This window comes from Parasteatoda tepidariorum, chromosome 3 (genome assembly GCF_982258835.1).
Source record: "Parasteatoda tepidariorum strain Cologne lab strain chromosome 3, Ptep-v5.0, whole genome shotgun sequence".
NCBI lineage: Eukaryota > Metazoa > Arthropoda > Arachnida > Araneae > Theridiidae > Parasteatoda > Parasteatoda tepidariorum.
This window is the reverse complement of record NC_141757.1, coordinates 74,163,481-74,184,892: the sequence shown is the minus strand read 5'-3', so window position 1 is coordinate 74,184,892 and position 21,412 is coordinate 74,163,481. Positions and strand designations below refer to the sequence as shown.

General features: G+C 26.5%; 1 protein-coding gene across 2 annotated transcripts; it reads right to left on the bottom strand.

Annotated features, from left to right (window-relative positions):
- Positions 1–6,557: 6,557 nt before the first annotated feature.
- On the bottom strand, positions 6,558–15,262 carry LOC107436689 (TWiK family of potassium channels protein 7). Of its 2 annotated transcripts, none has more exons than XM_071181453.2 (5): positions 14,968–15,262; positions 13,189–13,628; positions 12,128–12,405; positions 8,660–8,849; positions 6,558–6,891 (listed from the first exon to the last, which is right to left on the bottom strand). In XM_071181453.2, the coding sequence occupies exons 2-5, from the start codon at positions 13,622–13,624 to the stop codon at positions 6,671–6,673; spliced, it is 1,125 nt and encodes a 374-aa protein (XP_071037554.2). In that variant the 5' UTR covers positions 13,625–13,628; positions 14,968–15,262; the 3' UTR covers positions 6,558–6,670. The 2 variants fall into 2 exon arrangements, with proteins under 2 accessions (XP_071037554.2, XP_015903970.3); XM_016048484.4 differs by having other exon boundaries at positions 8,656–8,849; positions 14,968–15,240.
- Between the last annotated feature and the right edge of the window lie 6,150 nt (positions 15,263–21,412).

The window sequence follows — 21,412 nt, the reverse complement described above, 5'->3', positions numbered from 1 at the left end:
AGCTTAAAAATTTTTCATAGATAAGGAAAACCATTTCATCTTCATTTTTGATGCATGGAATAAATCTACAGATTTGGTTGCATCCTTTAACGATACTAAAACAACCATTTTAATATTTTTATTTTAAAATATTAAAATTCAAATATTAATATTCAAATATTAATATTCATTTAAAATATCAAATTTAACTTTTCGTAACTTGCAGTTGGGCCGCACTTTAGACAAGCATACTTTAAAGGATAATAACATTCACTGTAAGATTTTTAAAACGTGGAGAATGTTCTTAGTGGAGCTGCTCAATCATTTTGCCTCGAATACATCAATCCATTTTTCAGTTTCCTGTTGCAAATTTAATATATACTTTCATTTTAGTGAAATAATTAACATAAAAAAATACATCGGAAAAGATTTAGAAAACTTTTAATTTAATTAAAATTAAGTTTTTTTGATTAAAGTTCAAATGATTTAATATTTATTATATTTTAAAAGTGACTTCAAATTTACTATTTGTTTAAAGAAAAAAATTAAGTTGAGGCTCACTGATAAGAGTTAAGTTCGTATTAATAAGTTTCTCAATTTTGAAATTTTTATATTCATTTAGATCTACAAAAGACGTGGGAAAGTTTCACAACATGGTGCCAAAGGTAAATGCGTTCCAAGTCTCTTCAACTTTTGACAAGTTTACTTTCAAAAGTTATAGAAGTAAAGGTTAAAATCGTTTGACTGTCAATATTTCAAACAATCTAGTTTATAATTCTAATGTGACTTTGCAATTTTTTTTTATTTAATAAAAATTCTTTCATCAATAATTTAAATAATTTTACGATAAAAAAAAGCTACAACAGAAAATATTTAAATTTTGAAAGATAATAGTATTGAAGTCAAGAGTTTTAGAAATTTAGAGAACGTTCTTACTGAATCTGATTCAATCATTCTGCTTAAAATACAACTATAAATTTCTAAGCTTCCTACTGCAAATTTATTACATATCTTCATTTTGATGAAAAAATTACAACAGCAAATACAGTCAGAAAAGTTTTGAAATTTTTTTAATTAAATGAAAATTAAGTTTTATTGTCTAAAGTTCAAATGATTTAGTATTTGTTGTTTATAAACGTGTTGGGTTTAAAATTTATTAGTATTATTTTTTTTAAATTATAAGTCGATGCCCTTGTAAGACTTAAGTTTGTATTGATAAGTTTATTAATTTCAAAAATTTGAAATTCATTTAGATCTAGAAAAGATAATGAGCGAGTTTTACGATACGGTGACAAAGAAGTGAACTCCAAATTTATTCAATTTTCGAAAAGTCTACGTTCAAAAGTTGATGAAATAAAAGTTACAATCGTAATTCTAATGTGGCGTTATAATTCTTTATTTAATAAAAATTCTTTCATCGATATCTTAAATAATTCCATCACAAAAATTAACTAGAACAGAAAAGATACAAACTTCAAAAAATAATAATACTCAATGCAAGATTTCGAGAGCGTTCTTACTGAATATGGTTCAATCATTCCGCATAAAAAACATTATTTATCAGTTTCTTACGACAAATCGAATATATATTTTCATTTTGATGAGAAAGTTGCAACAAAAAATGCAGTCAGAACAGTTTTAAGAGAAATTTTAAATTTTTCATAATTTTATTTTACACAAAATAATTTGTTTGCATTGATTTTTTTTTTAAATAGGGAGAGAGCGAGAGAGAAAGGGGAAAGAAAGAGAGAAAAAGAGAAATATGGGATATCTCGCCACCACTCTTTTCTCTAAGATTTAAATTAATCCAACTTTTTAAAATTATTAAGAATAGTAATTGTTGTAACCTCTTTAACGATTTTGGAGCGATCTACCACTTCCACAAGCTTCAAGTATGGAAACTCGCCCATTAATTTCTGAATATTTTGAATATTAAGGCATTTGATGAGAGTAAGGATGGCATGTAACACATTTTCAGCAATTTTGTATCATTAGCAAGACTATTCGTAAGAAAGACAACAAGAAAAAAAAAGCCAATTTTTGACACGTAAGTTGCGATGAAATTCTAGTATATACAAAGCAAGATACAAGTGTGGTTAGCGAAATTCATAACAAAATATTTCAAAAAAAATATTTTCTTTCATTTAACTTGAAAATTTGAATTAAATCATACTATCATTCATATTCATATTATCACTTAGTTGCTATTTATTTTTGCAAAGATAAATAAATCAATACATTATTTTTTAAATAATATTGTTATTTTTTTAATATTAAATATTTAGTTATGAAAATTAAATGAGATTTATTTTTGAAATAGTACAACTTAAACTGTCTGCTTGGTTTAAAATTCATGGGTCTATATATATTGACTTTAAATCTTAGCTTTTAATCTAATCTTAATTTTAAATTCCGGGACAAAAGTATTCCATTCTTTTCTAGAATTCGATTTTCTAGGATTCTTTAGGGAAATTGAACTTAGTAAAATATAAATAATTTGAAATAATTCTTAAAATTTCCATCGGAAGTATTTTTTCACCCTCCTATTTGTATAAACTTGAATGAATTGTAAAGAAATCATATAAATTATATAATTTTTAGGATCAAAAGAATCATATTTAATTTTAAATAATAATAATTTTAGCATAATTTATTAATTGATAAATTAAACATATATAACATTGAAAAAAAAATTTTCTTTCTTTTTTTAATTTTTTCAAATCGAACATGTTGAAACAAAGAAGTAAAATTCTTCCTCTAAAACAGGGTTTCTTAACCTGTGGTTCATGAACCCCTAAGGGGTCCATGAGTTATATTTTGGAGGTCCGCTGACTACTCCTAATTTTTAAAACGTTTGGAAGCCTACCCATTGCTTGTAAAGCGAGTTATGGCTGCTATAATTCCGTTTGCTACAGTGTATCTTTGCGACGCGGGATTTTCCACTATTGTGATAATAAAAACATAACATCGAAATCGATTGAATGTTGAACAAGATATGCCCGTTTGCTTAGTTGGAAACCATCCCCCAATTCAATTTGTTAAGTAAGGAAAAGCAGCAGCAACCTTCACATTAAACATTTTAATTTTAAAAATTTTGTATACTATTAAAATAATAAAATTAAATGTTTTCTAATAATTGACGTTCTTTGCAATTATTTTTTTCACAGGGGGATGGTCCGTGACTTCTTAAATAATTTTAAAAGGGGTCCATTATATCAAAAAGGTTAAGGAACACTGCTCTAAAAGGATTTTTTTTTTTTAATTATAAAAAGAAAAAAGAAAAAAACTATGCTCAAAAGCTTTAGTGCTGCCATCTAGTAATTTTAGTATAAAATGTAACCTACTATCTACTAATGTTTTAATCAATATTTTTTTTATTATTAAAACTCCTGAATTGATTTTATAATAGATAAATTAGGCAATACCAATAAGTTAAGTATTTATGATTCAGATATGACAGTGCCTTTGTGCTTATATACATATTTTTTTTCCCTGTCAAATATGGAAGGAGTGGTTAGATATGGAGAAAAAACAAATTAGAAACTTCTTCTAATAATACTAGAAAGAGTAGTGTCAACTCGTTCTAAATCACTAGTTTGTTAGCACACTTGCATTTATTTCACAAAACTAATTATAACAGCATAAAAGATGAATTTTTATGACGTATGATGATGATGTCACGTTTTTATAAGATTGTCCCTAAGAACTTTTTAGCAAATTAAATTATTCAATTTAATTTGTTAATTGAATGATTCAATTTAATTTATTAATCAAATTAAATTATTTAATTTAATTTGATATGAAATTATCAATAACAATTAATGAATTATAATTAATTAATAATTACGTTTTACTATCAAATCAAATTATTTGTTAAATTCAACTTTTTGTCTCCTGCCCCATGCTCCAGTCTCAACTCACTTAATTACATCTTATTTCATGCTCTTTGCAAGCATAAATTTATTCTGAAAATTATTAATTTCTAAATTATAATTCAATTTTTAATATTTTATTCTTATAAACACATTTCAACGAATCTATATAACCGGATAAAAAAGACAAATCAAAGGTTCTTTCTTCTAAGTCCGTATATGATGCTGCCATCTAACATTAAAACCATCTACTATCTAACTTGTTTTGCATAATATTGAATATTATCTTATATATATTGAACATAATAGTAAATATATTAGATTAAGTACTTCATTGCTGGTCAAATAATTTTAATTTCATATCAACAGCTTTAATTAATAGCATTATTTCATTCTATTAGTAGGTACTTATGTAGTATTTTATAAATCACAAGGGAAATTTCAAATCTTGACTCAGCTCGAAATGCGTGTTCACGAAAATGAACCAAGCTCAAAATGCGTGTTTACAAAAATGGACTAAGTCCAAAGTTACGCGTTTATGAAAATAGACGAAGTTCAAAATTCGTGTTTACGAAAATAGGTATAGCAATTGATTCCGTCTTTCAGACTTCTTGTGTGAATATTTTTCTTCCTTTCCTTAAATGAATAAGCTAATGAATCTAAATAAATATACAATAGTGTCCATTTACATTTCATTTACACTTGGTACATTTTATTAAATCAGCTTTTTTTTTTTTTTTCAAAACGCTTTAAAAATCGACGATTGTTCTTCCAAAGTTGCCACGGCGGAATTTATGAACATATAACAGTAATTGTAAATTTACGTTGAATGAATTTTGAGTTATGAAACTCACTTTATCGTTTGGAATTCTGAAGTGTCAGTTTGGCGAATTACGAACTCTTGATCACGCCCGGAATTAAATTTCAAGCGAAATGATTTCGAATTCCATTCCGGTGAGTTCAGGAGGAGACGAAGTCTCTGTTCCGTAATGGAACGGTAGGTGGCATCCCGAAATAAGTTGAATGACAGCAGTGAAGATTCTGGAATGAGCAGAACTTCATCCCCTCCCATTGCTTATGCTAATTTTTTTTAATTTCAATTTAGCCCTTTTACTTGTATAGTGCGCAAAAAAGTAGATAAACAAACGAAATTCCCTGAATAAATTTCAATCTAATGATCTGATTTTTATGTACTCAATCTTAATGGTCCAACGGAATGATCTCAGATATGTTTAGTACAGACGATATTTTGAAATACAAAATCAAACACAAAAACGTACTTCCTCTGAGTAAATAATTTTTTTTTTTTTTTTACTGATTATGATTTCTGATTCCCAAAATAAAGAGGGTAGCCGTAATTTGGGAAATATAACCCCAATAGCTTGGTCAGGAAAACGGTTCTAAGTTAGGAACCCTTAACGCTAATTATACTTTTTGAGTATTTCGCAATATCTCGAGAATTTTTTTACCGGATTGAATTTTTTTTCTGCATACAATTATAAAAGTTGACTACGCACAAATAATTCCGTGAAAAAAAAAACTTTTAGCGAATGTTTATTATTTTTTTATTATTTCCTTTAATAATAGACGGGAAAATTTTGAATTGTAAGGGATAAAAATGTTTTCCACCATTTTAAAGAACGTAATTTTATGCTGCAAAATCCAAACATTTTAACGAAATCGGTCAAATAGTTCCGGAAAAATTTAATTTTCAAAAAGTTGAATATTTAAAATTCAATTTCTCAGAAACTATTCGATCGTTTCTGTTCAAATGTTGCATTTTTTTCATAAATAATTACATTCAGTAAACTGATGTAAAAATGTCTATATCTTACAATTCAAAATTTCTCGACTGTCATTAACTTAAATAATAAAAAGTTAGAAATAAACATTAGTTTTTTTTCGGGGAATTACCCTTGAATAAAAAAATTTCCTAACTGTGTATAAAAAATTTTCTGTTCACTTAAAAATTTCTTTATATATGGCGAAATACGCAAAACGTAAAATTTAAACGAAGGGGCCAAACTTTCAACCGTTCTCTTGACCAAACTATTGCGACGATATTTTCTGAATTTTGGCTATTCCCTATTTTTTGAGGGCCAGAAATCAAAATCAGTCGAAAAAAACAAATGTTTATTATGAGAAAGTGCGCTTATGTGCCTAATTTCGTAACTTAAAATATCATATGTACTATTTTGTTAGCATTTAAGTAATTAATTAGCATATTTCCCACGAAACATTAGGATAGAGTCCTAGTAAATGAAATTTCGATCCTTATATCAGAAGTTATATGAGGTGTTTCGGTTTCGTTTATTTTTTGCGCACTGTGCTTTCGTTAATTTTTATGAAAAAAGTACTCGTATTTGTAATGAAAATAACAAAATTGTTACATTTTAAATATAAGATAGGATAGAGTCCTATATCAAAAGTTATACGGGGTGTTTCGGTTTCGTTTATTTTTTGCGCACTGTGCTTTCGTTAATTTTTATGAAAAAAGTACTCGTATTTGTAATGAAAATAACAAAATTGTTACATTTTAAATATTAAGTTTCTATGTAAGATTCTGCTAAACCAATAAGAATTTAACAGTCGTTAAAAGATTAGGACTTTCATACATTTTTCAAAATGAACTCAAATTCCTTTTCCATCAAATATTGATTTCAAAACGAGAATAATGAAATGTGAACGTATTTTCAAGCACTTATATTTAGAAAATAAATAATGTTTTTATTACTAATTGGTCATTGAGCCATGTACAATCAATCATTTCGTTGTGAAGCTTATATTACATGTAATTTTTAATCTAATCCTCTCAAATATTAATCCATAGCTGCAGAGGGAGTTGTAACATTGGAAATCGTGGTTAGAGGTTTCTCTTCTTCGGTGTCTGGAATATCCGGCTGCCGTATGAGTCCGATTTCGTTCGCCATCCATTTCACTTTCGTTGTTATCTGTTCTTGCATCAGATTTATGCACATACTGACGAGAGCCATTCCCAACATCATGTAAAAGCAAGTTCCCATCAGAGTCAGCGTCTTTGCTGAAATAAAATAACAATTACACTCTAAAATAATTTAAATATAAACAGTAAGGTATATGTACACGAAGAAAGAAACAATCCAGTCTACACGGAATTAAAAGTTTTGGTAAAATTATCGTTCTGTACGGTAATGACGTTTCTAGTAAAATATACATAATTCTGGTAATAAAAACAAAAATATACTATACTTAAACCTGTCATTTAGTAATTTTTTAGGTCCGTATGATAACGATAAAAAAGAAAATATGGTTTTCTTAATCATTGTTCTCTAATGAGAATAATAAAGTTAATACTTTACATTTAGTAAAAAATACAAAACCGTAAAAGTAAATTTAACCGAATAAAAGGTTTTTATGGCACTCTCTAAGGTATTACCAACTTTTACCACATTTACTAAATTTTATCACGTATTATAAAATTAAATACTATCGTTAATTTGACCAAAATTATTAGCGAAGTGCTTTGGTACAAATTACCTTATTACCGCTTTTTGGTGTTCTAGTAGAGCCAGAAACACTTAATTTTATCAAATTTTGGTAGTTTGACTATACTTTTTTTCTAAGTGTATAGTAAATTGACATAGTTGTAATTAGGCACAGCCTTTTACTTACATGTGCTAACAAAATAAAAAAAAATTAGAGTCGAACTTATCTTACTGTTTTCCTACTATGGCACACAAAAAATTTTTTTTTTAAAACTCGAAGAAAGAAATTAAAGCGATGATGTTTTCAGTAATAGCAACTATGGTTTTCTAAAGATTTAATGAAACTTTAATTGAAGATTTACCAAAATGTTAAAATAGCGTAACTTAAGAGACTGGTGTTTGATTTATTATGGCGTTTTTGAAATGGAACATAGAGAAATTAGATTATGCAAGTAACTGCACGGCGAAAAAAATTCTTATAAAATTTCCGTACTGCATGGTAATGACATTTCTGATATAAAAACCCATTATTCTGGTTAATAAAACAGAATGTACTGTATTAAAACTTTTCATTTGGCAATTTTCCCGTTCATATGTTGACATTTAACGGAAAGTCTGGTTTTCAAAAATTATAGAACGTATTACTACACATTTAGTAAAAAATACAAAGCTTAAAAAGTACATTTAACCGCATAAATGGTTTTTATGCCATTCTCTAAGGTATCATGATAAATTTACCAAATTTTACCACATATTAATAAACCATCTCATATTGTTAATTTTACTGAAATCACTACCAAATCACTACCGAGCTTTTTGGTGTTCTCATAGAGCCAGAGACACGATAAATTTACAATATTTTTCTTTTTTCAGAGTGCGATCTGTGAAAATAACGATTTACTTTTGTGAAGAATTGAACCAGAAATCGAAAAAATGACAGCGGCTGATTTAAAATACTGGCAATATTTCATTGGTTCGTATTTAGCTTACCTGAGGTTTACAACAAAAATATATTTTTAAGAAAAGTTGAACGGCAACTATAAAATGATTATATTTTTATTCATGTATTTTATCATGTGGTGAATTAGTGTCTCGAAAATGCATTGAAAACAAACGTATTCAAATTTGTTGATACATATATCTACCCGAAATCTTAAGTTTCTAATTCAAATACAATTTAACAAAATCAAATTCTTAGGGATACCACTATCAATTTAAGTTGTAACCGCTGGCTCAAAACTTACTTTGAAAATATTGTTAAGCAAAAACGCATTTTTAAAACGTGTCACATTCAAATCCCAACAAAGCCGAAAGTATTTCAAGTCAAAAAGTTTTCTTACGTACAAATACTTCCTTTGTATCCTTGAAAAGCGCTTCCTGGATAGTAATCCCCAAAGCCAATGGTTGTCAAGGTGATGAAAGTGAAATATCCGGAACTCAGCATATCCCAATCTTCCAGAATCGCAAAAATCCCAGCTCCCAAGAGGATGAAGAGGGATATTAGTAAAAGGTTCAATATAATAGGTATCTGAATCTGTATCAGACAGAAAAAGAAATAGTTACTTTCACGAAAGATAAAAGTTTTGAAGAACAAATGCTTTATTTCAAAACGTGATACAGTGTAATCTTTTTGCATTAAGATCCAATCACAGAAATGGAATTTTTTTTTAAAATTCATTGATTAATATATGGAAAAAGTATACTTGAAATCTTGAGATATAAGAAAATAATTTATCTAAAATAATTTAAAAAAAAAAAGAAAAAAAAATATACATATATATATATATATATATACAATTATATATATATATATATATATATATATATATATATACAATTATATATATATATATATATATATATATATATATATATATATATATATATATATATATACAATTATATATATATATATATATATATATATATATATATATATATATATATATATATATATATATATATATATATATATATAAATATAGTAGGAATTCTGATTTACAATAAGAACTCAGAAGTAAAAACTGTTTAATAAAAGTTTTCTAAAAATGAAGCAATAGCCGTTCTTTACATTGAAATAAAAATAACTATTCTTTCAAGCTTCAAAACTACAACCAAAAATTTTAAAGCTATTAAAAATTCATTAAAAAAATTTAATAATTTGAAGTAAATTAATATTCAATGATGAATAAAAATACTGATGTAATTAAATTAAAATTTTTTCATTCTAGTGTGGGAACTGGAATTAAAAATATTGTAATGAAATGAGCAAATCTAAAAGTATTTTTAATGATAATGTTATCTATAATTATGTGAGAGGTTTTAATAAAACATGAGGTTTATAATATTTATTTTTTCCTTTTTCTTTGGAAAATTCACATTTTTATTTCAAGTCACTAACACTTCTTCTCGTCTAGCTAGTCTTGAAAATGGGCGCCTGTTTTTGAGAGCCTGAAACATATCGACTATTATTCCCAATTCGCATATTTTTGAAGCGAATGAAGTTTTTAATCAGTAATATGAGGTTTAAAATTTCTTTCTTTTTTTTATTTATCTTTAGTTCTTAAAACATAATAAGATTGTTTAAAAATTTGCCAAATATCTTAAGTAATTCCAAAAAATTTTTGTTTTTAAAAATTGCATTTTTTTAAAGCAAAACTGATTTTTTAGCAAATAAATACCACTCTGGGATACATTTTATTGTATCTAAGGTAAAATTACAGGGGATTAATTTTATTTACTTGATTGTTGGGTATTCAAAAGTATTCATAAACAAAACTATTTTTTTCCGCAAATAAATATCACCAGCTTGGAACATGTTTTATAGTACTGAAGGAAAATTGCAGGTGATTTATTTTATTTACTTGATTGTTGGATATTTAAAATTTCTCACGAACAAAACTATTTTTTTTCCCGCAAATAAATATCATGCCTTATTGTACCGAAGGAAAATTGCAGGGGATTTATTTTATTTACTTGATTGTTGAATATTTAAAATTTCTCATAAACAAAACTGATTTTTTCCACAGATAAATACCACTTTGGAATATGTTTTATCGTATCTAAGGAAAAAAAACAGGAGATTAATTTTATTTACTTCATTGTTGAATATATCGCCCGCCTACTCAATTCACACTCCATTTACTTCCTGCCTACTCAGATCACATAATAAGAATATGATCAATATGGATCAATAAAATACAGTGAGCTAATAGAAAATGAATGTAAGTGAATCAGCAACAAGAAGAGGGAACAGAGAGAAAATATACCGAACATCGTTACACAGCAGCTCTCAAAATGAAAGAAATAGGGATGCTGTAAAATTTCCCGTTTTCAGCGGGAATAATTTCTTAAACTGCGCATTGTAGATTGATTAAATTTGCTTTTAAGCTTAATATTAAACTATATTAAAACAATATAAGTATATTTTATCTTTCAAATTATTAGAAAATGAAATGTGGAATTAGCGGGAATAAAAAAAAAGAACCTACAATAAAAAAAATTCAACAATTTTGTCTGTATAAAACTGTTACCTTAATGGTTTAAAGAGGCACATTATAGGTGCTACTAGGAGATTCACAAAAAAAAAACGTTATGTGTTGTAGAACTGACTTAATAAAGTTACAAAAGCTCCTTTTCGGATGGATCTCTGAGTCATGGAGACAGTTGCTGTCGTTTCTCAAATAAATATCATTTCTCAAATAGATTAAACGGGAAAATGTGCAAAATCAATTTATCGTTGTTTTTATTTGCTTGTGCTTTCCATCATATTTCAAGAACTGAAGAATCAAAAACTTTTTGGATCCAAAATAATAAATTCGTTTGACCAAGAAAAATATTTTTAGTAAAATTAATAAAATAATTATTTATTAGTAATAAATAAAAAAATTTAAATTGCAGATATAAAAAGTATTGCACTTTTTAACACTATAAGAATGATAAAAACGAAAATTTGAAACACACCAGGTCAATAGTCATCGCAAAATTTCGTTCACTAATAAATCAGAAAAGAAATTTCTTTCTTTTTTCACTTAGTGCGCCTTAATTCCCTTTTAAAGACAATGGGGGGGGATGCTGTGTATTTTTCGATTATTAAATCATGGTAAATTTCAAAACTGACTTACGACATTTTTCTCCGCTAGTTTTTCAGTTGCACCACTTTCAAATGATTCACTTTGAGTTATAGAAAATTACTTTTATTACATAAAATCCGATCAACTTTAATTGACAGTTTATATTTGATGCAAATTTAAAATAAATAAAGACTTCTCAATGTGAATTTTGTAATTTAGAGTCAATTTCAAAAAAATATTATTTTCTCATTCACCCGTCAGAGAGGACATTTTAGTCAAAAAAATAAAATTTTCATAACTTGAAGAAAATGTCTTAAAATATTCTACAGATAGCACAGTGAAAATGGAATCTATATCCATTAATCAGAAGATAATGGGTAATACAAATTACAAAAACAGCACTATGAGCTTCTTACGCGGTACTCTTTCAGTTTCTAAATCGCCAATATCATGTCTATAAGTTACAAACTTTAGTTTACATCTATATTCTGAAAATGAAAATGCAATTTAAGTTAGTTCACAAGACTTTTTTCAGTATACTTTCCTGAATAATAACAAAAGTCGTAATTATTTTTATTTTTTAAAAGCAAAATATAAATGCTTAGGTATTCATTATAGATTTACTTTCTGATTGAACATTATATTTTAAAGATTTACTATTTGCAATTACTGTGTGTTTGAAATGTGTCTATAGAGCTTTTAATCTATGAATTATTTAAATCTTTTTTATGTTCCTTACTTTTTCTGTGGGCATGTAAGATTCTTGGCCAACTTCATCTGAGGACAGCGACGGTAGTCTTCCGTCCATCTTTACAGTAGACTCTCTAGAATACTCATTTCGACGACGTGATCCCCTGCACCATCGACAGCATAGTCTGCTGTATGTGTAACGAAACACAGAAGCCATCAATTCACCAATATTAGCCAGGAAGATCAGTGTAAGAGGAATGCCAATCAAAGAATACAAAATCGTCACCAGTTTTCCCACTTGTGTATATGGAGTCACATGGCCATAGCCTAGAAAGATAATGTTTTCAATCACGTCTTCGAGATATATTTTTGAAATTTAATTTCTGGCTCGATGACTTAAATTTAACTGATGATTTATTGAGAGATAAAAAGAAAAACATTGTGCCCCTCAGCAGCTTAGCAAAAAATTTAAGCTCTTACACGGACAGCTTCGTGAAAGGTTTTTAAAAATACTTAATTTATTGTCCCAACAAGTTCCTCAACCAAATAGATTGAAGACACAACTGTTTCGTTCGGGAGAATTAAGGGGGGGCAAAAATTACGTTTTAAAAGTTTTTCAAAACTGCTCTACAGTTTTTTTTAAAGAAAAATTAAAAATATCCTGGTTTACAGAAAAATGTGGATAATGTATAAACAAGTTTCACTTGAGAGATCTGTCAAGTATAAGGTCTTAAATGCTATAAAAAATCGCAACGGTAACAAGATTACCCTGATTTAAATATTGGAGATATCTTTTGTTAGAGAGTTTGCCAGAGTGCCAAATACCGTATTTGAAAAATTTTGCCGAACTGCTCCGGGTAGCAAAGTTGCATTGATTTACAGAAGGATGTGGGTTGTCAGTGTTTTTTCCTCGCGAGCTTGTTTGAATCTCAAATATCATTGTTTAAAATTTTGGCAAATTTGTCCCTGAGAGGTAAAGTTGCCTTGGTTTACAGAAGGTTGAAATAATATGTACGGATGTTTCCTTCAGAAGCTTATCCGGGTATCAAAAATAATACTTTTATAAACAATTTTCTGATAAGCAATCGATGAAAAGTAAGAAAAACATACCAATAGTAGTGAGAATGGTCACAGCATAGAGTAATCCATTACCGAATGTCCATTTTCTTGGCCATTCATCAATGTCCATTGTACTATCATAAGAAAAGTTCTTTGTAACTCCAACTATGAATTTGTCTAGGAACTTGAGCTGCTCGTACACTTTGGCATCCCATTCTTCCCAAGTAAAATTTTTATTCCTCCAATACCAGAAAAGGCTAGTGAGGTAAGCGATGGAATCGTTCACGTCAATCGATCTGTACAATCTTTCTGTCCTCACCAGGGATTCATTATCGTATTCAATACAGACGAATATGTAAGCACCGAACCCGGCGTAAAGACAAACCAACAAGAAAAGACCCACGTGAGAAAAGAGTAATCGGAGAACGATTTTGCCACATGATCTTTGTGACTGAGGCAAAGAATCATCTTCTTCAGTGGGCGGCATTAGTCTGTGGGAAGAAAACAAGAAATAATTAAGTTATGATGTTAAAGTAAATTTTCAGATATACTTTGAATAAAAATCCATACATTTACAAGATTCCGGTATTTCATGAAGTAATTTTGTGTTTTAAATTGTCGAACATTATATATTTTAGCTAAAATTTGCATGGAATAAATTTTTTATCCGTCAGTAATTCTGTTAGCTTCGGTCAAGACCATTTCACTGAAAAAAATTTCAGATCAAATTACGGTATAAAAGTGAATGCACTTTGAATGCATCATCCGTAAAATCCATTTAATCGTAAAATTTTTTCCGTAAAATATTACACCGTAATTTTTACAATAATATTTATTGCATAAGAGTGATTCAGTAAATTTACAGTAATTATTACTGTAAAAATTACGGTATATCAGATTTTTTGTTCCGTAACATGTTCCGGTAAAAATGAATTTTGGGATAAAAAGTTCCGGCTCCCTGAGTGCCGTAATTCACTGTAATTTAATCCGGAATTATTTACTGTGTATGAAGAAAATGCAGTTATTTTTAATTCCATATCTCAATTACTATGTCATTTATGTAAGCAAATATTTTTTCTTTCTAAAAGATATTTCTTTTAGACGATAATCAACACATAGTTCGTTCCATTCATCCATTAAAATTTTAATTTTTACAATAATATTTATTGCATTAGAAAGATTCAGTGATTTTACTGTTATTATTATTATTATAAAAATTACGGTACATCAGATTTTTTGTTCCGTAACATGTTCCGGTAGCAATGGATTTTACAGTAAAAAGTACTGGAACCTTGAGTGCCGTTACTTTTGGCAGTCATTTATCCGGAATTCTTTACAGTGTTGACTGTTTTCTGACAATTGCATTCGATTTTAACATGGAAAATAATCACTAAGCAACACAAATAAATCGTGTCACAAAAATAACATTTGCCAAATTTGGAAGCAGAAAACGAAAACAAATGAAACTCAAAGAATGCAAAATGTATAATACTAAATAAAAATCACATATGTGTAAATGTGTGTTACGGAGTTGTAATCACATATGTGTAAATGTGTGTCGAAAAAGAACACATGCACACAATTTGCAAACAATGATAATGAAATAATATATTTTTACTTCAGTTTTATATTTCAAAAAATATTAAGTTTACAATTAATACCTAAATATTGCGCGTGGAAAAATAATTGAGCATGCTGAAAAATTTGTTGGAAAAATTTAAAAAATCAATGGATTTAAATGAAAAATATATATTGCATAAAATATTTATTTACCTCATTATATAGCAATAGAAATAAAGGAGGTAAAAGAAAAATTTAAATTATAATTACCTGTTAGAATTGTTGTTATGTAGATGTGGGTATGAAATAAATTATTGTCACGCCCCTAACATTAATGTTTACAACGCTTAATAGACAAAATAGTTAGCTGTTATTGTTTAATTTATTTAAATAACTTTTATTAACTACTCTTCAATACTAAAAATTAATATCAAAATTCATATTTTTCAATCTCGGTGCAGCGCAATAAATTAAGATTTCTAAAATTTGCTAACATTTTTAAGATAGTTTAGGAACGTTTCTCTATGGTTAAAAACTCACTATAAGGACTGTTAGATTATACAGTTCGAAACTTGTAGGATTATTTGTACAGTTGTTTGATACCATGTGATTTAATGATTTTAGACTCAGTTAATTTCTAACAGACACATAGTAACTTTAGTAGTTAAATATCTTAATAAAAATATGATTTTCGTTTACTGAATATATAGTAGTACGTATTTAAGTGTTATTCTTCAAAAATAGAATCATATGTACATTTCAAAATTTCAGTTTTATGTCCACTTTTATTTTGATTGCCTAAGACGTTTAAATTTTTGCAGCTTGCGTTGTTTTTGAAATGTATTCATTCATTTAAATTGTCTTTTGCGCTTTAATTTTTCATTAAAACACCAGATATTATAGTGCCATAAATACATTATATGTATCTATTTTAAATCATATGAGTATTTAATTCAAGTAAGGACAAAAAAAAATGGAACAGTTAATATAAATCAAGCTAAAACTTAAGCAATAATACAAATTCTAAATTCCAAAAATAATTCCATCAAAATACGCAGAAAGTAAAATTAACGTTAAGGGGTCTTAACTTTGAACCGCTCTACTGAGCAAATCATTAGGACCATATTTCCCAGATTGTGGTTATGCTCTACATTTTGACAGTCAAAAATTCAAATCTGCAGAAAAAAGGCATGTATGTTCGGAGAAAGTGCGTTTTGTGTCTTATTTAGCATCTTAATATCGTCTGTACTATTTAATTAGTATCTTCAAACCACTAAGAATTTGTGCTAGTACGTGAAAATCCGATCATTAGATCAAAAGTTATTCTGGATGATTCGTATTATTTTCGCGCAATGTCCATATTAGTTAAAAATAATACGTAATACTAAATTATCATTCGTTTATCTAGTTTCAAATGCAATCATGTTTATTTACGGTTTTAAAATCTTGTTAATATGTTTCTTTTTCTGTTATTTTGTTTCTATTTAATTATTTTGATATTTGAAAGTTACTTGGGTCCATATGAACATTTGAAAAAAAAAACTTGAATAATTGTTTTGCAAATTACTGATCCAAGATTTTTTTAGAAAACTGTTTTTCTGAACCTTTGAAATTAAATAGGTTAGGTACCAAAAAAAAGTAAATAAAACATTATAATGCTGCATATTATTGTCTTTGTTTTAGAAATTGGAATGTACTTACCCCATTGGCGGAAAATAGCATTGTAAAGAAAATGCTAGTTATTCAAAATACTAAAATTATATAAGCTACTTACTGCGTAAAATATAAGAGCCAAATAAAAAACAACACAACAAAGCTTAAGCTTAGATTCAAAAATAAATTTTCTTCTACTTTGACAGTTGATGTTTAAAACGAAATATGTGTATTTAAATGCTACAGATGTATTGTATTTTCATGCAATTTCCAATAGAAGTAATTTCTTTTTAAATACATTATGTAACTTTTAATAGAAGTTACTCTCTTTTTAAGGATTTCAAATCAAACTCGAGTCACTCCGTTATAAAAATACAAATTATGCCTTAGTTTTTTTTGAAATACAATCTTGGAGCAACAAATATCCTTTAAAAAATATAAGGAAACAAGATTACCAGCTTTAGTTTTAAAAATGATTTTATAAGAAAGATTTAATCTTTATTTTTTTTTTCTTTGCTAATAAAATTTTATTTCTTAAAAGTTTATTCCAAAAAGTAAAATAAAAAGTTTTTAAAAAAGTATTAGTTATAATAATGAAAAAGGCAACAAAAAAATTAAATTTAGCAATTATATCTATTTGTAGTTTCTTTTCTCCGTTTAACTTTAAGAATAGCTTTTAGCTAGAATTTGGGAATTCAGAACAGTTATTATGTTTCTTTAATCTCGTTATTTCGTGAAAGTCTATGGTATTAATATTCTTAAGCTAATAAACCAAAATTTTAATTGTGCTACAATAAAGTTTCAAAATTCAATTAAATAAATGTAGGCATAAGAGTTTTATCATTAAGTTTTCCTTCATTTAATAATTTCAATATTTGCTAACAGAATATTTCCTAGTAAGAAAGCAAATTTACGAAAACATAAATTCTTAACATAATTAATACAATCTGAATATAATTATTGAAAACTGAAATATATGGCTACATGAAATATTGCTTTTCAAAAAAATAGGTTTTTGGAAGAAAGTTTTAATACTTATTTCAAAAAAGTAAATAGCAGATGTTTTAGAGGGTTGGAAAGAATATTTTTTTTTTAAAAAATGACTATGGAAAATATGTTGTTGAAAAAGTGATTTCCCGCTTCGAAATTCAATTATCAATTCGATTTTCATATTTATCATTTCATAGAATGAAAATAGGTTTTTGGTGTTTAAACTGAAAGTGTTCTTTGAAGCTATAGCTATTTATTATTAAAAAAATAAAAAAGTTATTTAAAAAAGAACATAATATAATAGAACATTATTAATGTTGTTTGTTTAAAAGCAAATTTTTTACTTAATTCGCAACTTTTAGTTGCATGTATTTATAATAAGATGAACCTACTTTTTTCTAAATATATTTATATATAAAAGAGCCGTAGTCTGATTATGTTAATAAAAATATCTAATTATAAATACAATTGAAAGGCATTATACTGAATTAAATAAAAATGTTATAAAATGTAATTTTTAATTTAAAAAATAACAAACAAAATCTTGCAAAATAGTTTAAATTCAAAAGCAAGTTTCTAATTTTAAGGTTATTGCCTTCTGGTATTGTTGAAAAGATCTTATCTCTTTTAATTTGCTTTCAATTTTCTTGCAAATTATTGACATAAAACAATTTAATAAATCAAATATATTTTTGCACCGATATTATTCAAAAATCACAGTTAACGACACTTTTAAAACTATATTATTTAAGAAAGTAATTATTTCTTACTTTATTAGATTTTCTCTTTATTTTGATTTAGATTAGAAAAAAATTTTAAAAAAGTTTCTTTTAACGCTTAAAACGTAGAAATGTCGGCTTTTCTGCATTCCTTATTGAAATACTTTTGAGTTGTTTCGCTTGTATTTGAAAAGTTTCTTAAATGGTTCTGATACAATAGAAATATTTCTGAAACATACCAAAACTAATATATAGATAACATCACATAAATGATTTAAAATTAACATTACAAAAACATTTCCTTATCAACCATAAGGGAAACTTCTATGAGATTACGCTTTAGAAATATATTTTTTGGGCTATTTGACATTTTTGATCATTTTTTTCCGACTAATTTGAATTTTAATAGTAAAATTTTGTTTTTTATTTTAAGTTTATTGATTTCTAGTGTTAAAGAGTAGTTCTCTTTCAATTTGCTTAAAATTTTCTTAGAAATTATTGCAATACAACAATTTAATAAATAAAATGCAAAGTGGTACCAAAATTATTCAAAAATCTTAATATACGACATTTTTAAAATTGTTATTTAAGGAAATATTTCTTTTCTTCATTGAATTTTCTAAATTCTTTTGATTTTAATTAATAAAGAACTTATAAAAAATTTCAAAAAGGTTTTTTTTACCCCTTAAAACGTAGAAATGTCTGCTCTTCTGCATTTCTAATTGAAAATTTTTTGAAGTGTTTCGCACGCATTTGAAAAGTTTCTGAAATGTTTCTGATATGTTTGAAACATTTCTAAATTATACCAGAAATAATTTTTTCAAATAACATTCCAGAAATTATTTAAAACTGACATTAGAAAAACATTTCATTGTCAACTAGTGAAACTTTCATAAGATTACATTTCAGAAATATATGTATTTGGAGCAATTTAAAATTTTCTGCCGTTTTTTTTTTAAAAACTTATTTGAAAGTTAATTGTAAAATTTTGTGTTGTACGGATTTTGTTGCAATTTTAATTTTCTCAGTTTAAAAACTTTGAAATTTAGTTTGTTCAATTTATACATTTTTATTACACAACAAGTAATGTAAGAAGTTAATAAAAAAGCAAGAATATTTTATAAATACACTAAAATTATTATTCTAATGAATATAATAGAGTTTCTTATTAGCAGAGTTACGATAAAATACTGGTTTTTTCCATTCCTATCTTTAAACGGTGATAAATCTTACTTCAATTAATTTAATTACACTGTTATTAATTTTATAAAAGCAGCAACCCTTTCGGTGTTATGGGTAGAGCTTTTGTTTATCACGGCTTCGTCCGGAGTTCAATTTTACGTGCTAAAAGTTGCTAGCCTGGTCAATTTGCTTTTTTATTTGCTTAGTGATTCAGATAAAACTCATAACAGGTAAAGATACCGGTAAAGACGCAACCCATTGAGGCAGAATTTTTATTATCATATTTTTCATACATTTTTTCATGATTTTGCACTAATTTAGGTAAAAAAGTAAAAATATTATAATTATCATTTTAGTAATTTATTATTATGAAATACAGCATGAAGTATTTGTGTCTTTTTTTGCTTTGCTTTGATGAAACAATAATTTTCAAATTTGCACTTATTTGCTGCTATTTAGATCTTTGAGAATCAGTTATTCATCACTGAAATTTCTTTAATTCTCAAAATCAATTATAAATTTTTGAATATATTTGAAAAAAAAGATTTTCAATATACTATTTTTGGATTATATATTTTAATACAAATATAATTCCGATAATCTAACAAATCTTTTTAGTAACTATTAGACTGTCCCTTATAATTAAAATATACCAAAATATATTTTCATTTGAAATTAAAGGGTCTAAAAGTATATAAAAGGAACACTGGTGTCCCATCTGCCTCAAAGAGTAAATGTCTTGAGTCAGGAATTAATTTATAGACTTTTAATTATGTTCAACACTATTAAAAGTTGTATTGAACATTATATTGAACATTAAAAGTAAATATCAGGAAAAAATTAACTTGTTACGTTATTTATAATGCAAGATATAGTAAAACTAACTAAAAAAAACTTATTATATGATATTCTTTTACCCATATATAAAGTTTTGATATTATATGATTTTTTGATTTTGTATGCATATATTTTTAGTTACATTAATTCATTTATTTTATTTTCTATAATTTGTTTTAAAATTAAATCAATTTATTTTTTAACACTATTCTTAAAAAGTTAATTTATATTTTAAGTAAAATGTATTTTAAAGTCAGCTTTGAAATTTTAAACATAACGTCATGTGTTTTTGTATAATAATTTATAATCAAACATTTTCTTTGATGCACCAGGAAAGATGAAAATCAGAAAGTGATTCGGGACACTTATTATATGCGAAATCATTAACTTGAACTTTATTCTTACCCTAAAATAATATCTTTTAATTAAATGAATCATATTAATCACTGTTTTTGGTTTTGGATGATAATTTTTTTCAAGAAAAGCTAGTATGCTTTAAAATTTTTGAATATAATTTCAAAGCATTTCTGTTTTGTTTCCTAGAAAATGATTTAGAAATTATTTGTGTTATGGAAAAAAAAATAAGAGAAATAAGATGAATTATAAACTCATAGGAACTATTACCCCTTACGCAAGTTTGTTAAAAAAAATTATTTTAACACACTAACTGTTTGGTGGCAAAAAAAGCGTTTTTTTGCTAGAAAAGCAGCCTTGTGAAATTGCAAAAAACTCCGAATAAAATTCTTTGTTAATTTCCAAAATGAAACTTAAAATATGTAAAATGTTAAAATATTTTGATGATAACTACAACTGAAAGTATGTGATATAAAAATTCTGAAAGACTCAATTAAATAAGCAAATTTAATAATATAAATCCTGAAGAATCCTCAAAATCCTGAGTACCGAAATCCAATTACACTTTAAGAAATTCCGGATCAAATTACGGTATAAAGTACAGGTACTATGGGTGCATCATTTGTTAAAATCCATTTTACTGCAAAATCCATTTTTTCCATAGAATATTATACCGTGATTTTTAAAGTAATATTTATTTAATTAGAGTGATTCAGTGATTTTACAGTAATTATTACTTTAATAATTGCTGTAACATGTTCCGTAACATGTTCTGGTAAAAATAAATTTTACGATAAAAAGCTCCGGTGCCCCGAGTGCCGTGATTCACTGTAATTTAATCCGGAATTATTTACTACCGGAATTAATAAAGAAAATGCAGTTATTTTTAATACCATATCTCAATTACTATGTCATTTATGCAAGCAAATATTTTTTATTTCTAAAACATACCTCTTTTAGACAATAATCAACATAGTTCG

Coding starts and splice junctions, on each gene's coding strand:
- LOC107436689 (XM_016048484.4), bottom strand. CDS start 13,624: ATGCCGCCCACTGAAGAAGATGATTCTTTGCCTCAGTCACAAAGATCA. Junction 12,406..13,188: donor GACCATTCTCACTACTATTG/GTATGTTTTTCT, acceptor TTATCTTTCTAG/GCTATGGCCATGTGACTCCA. Junction 6,892..8,655: donor TACAAAGGAAGTATTTGTAC/GTAAGAAAACTT, acceptor ATTTTATTTCAG/CAAAGACGCTGACTCTGATG.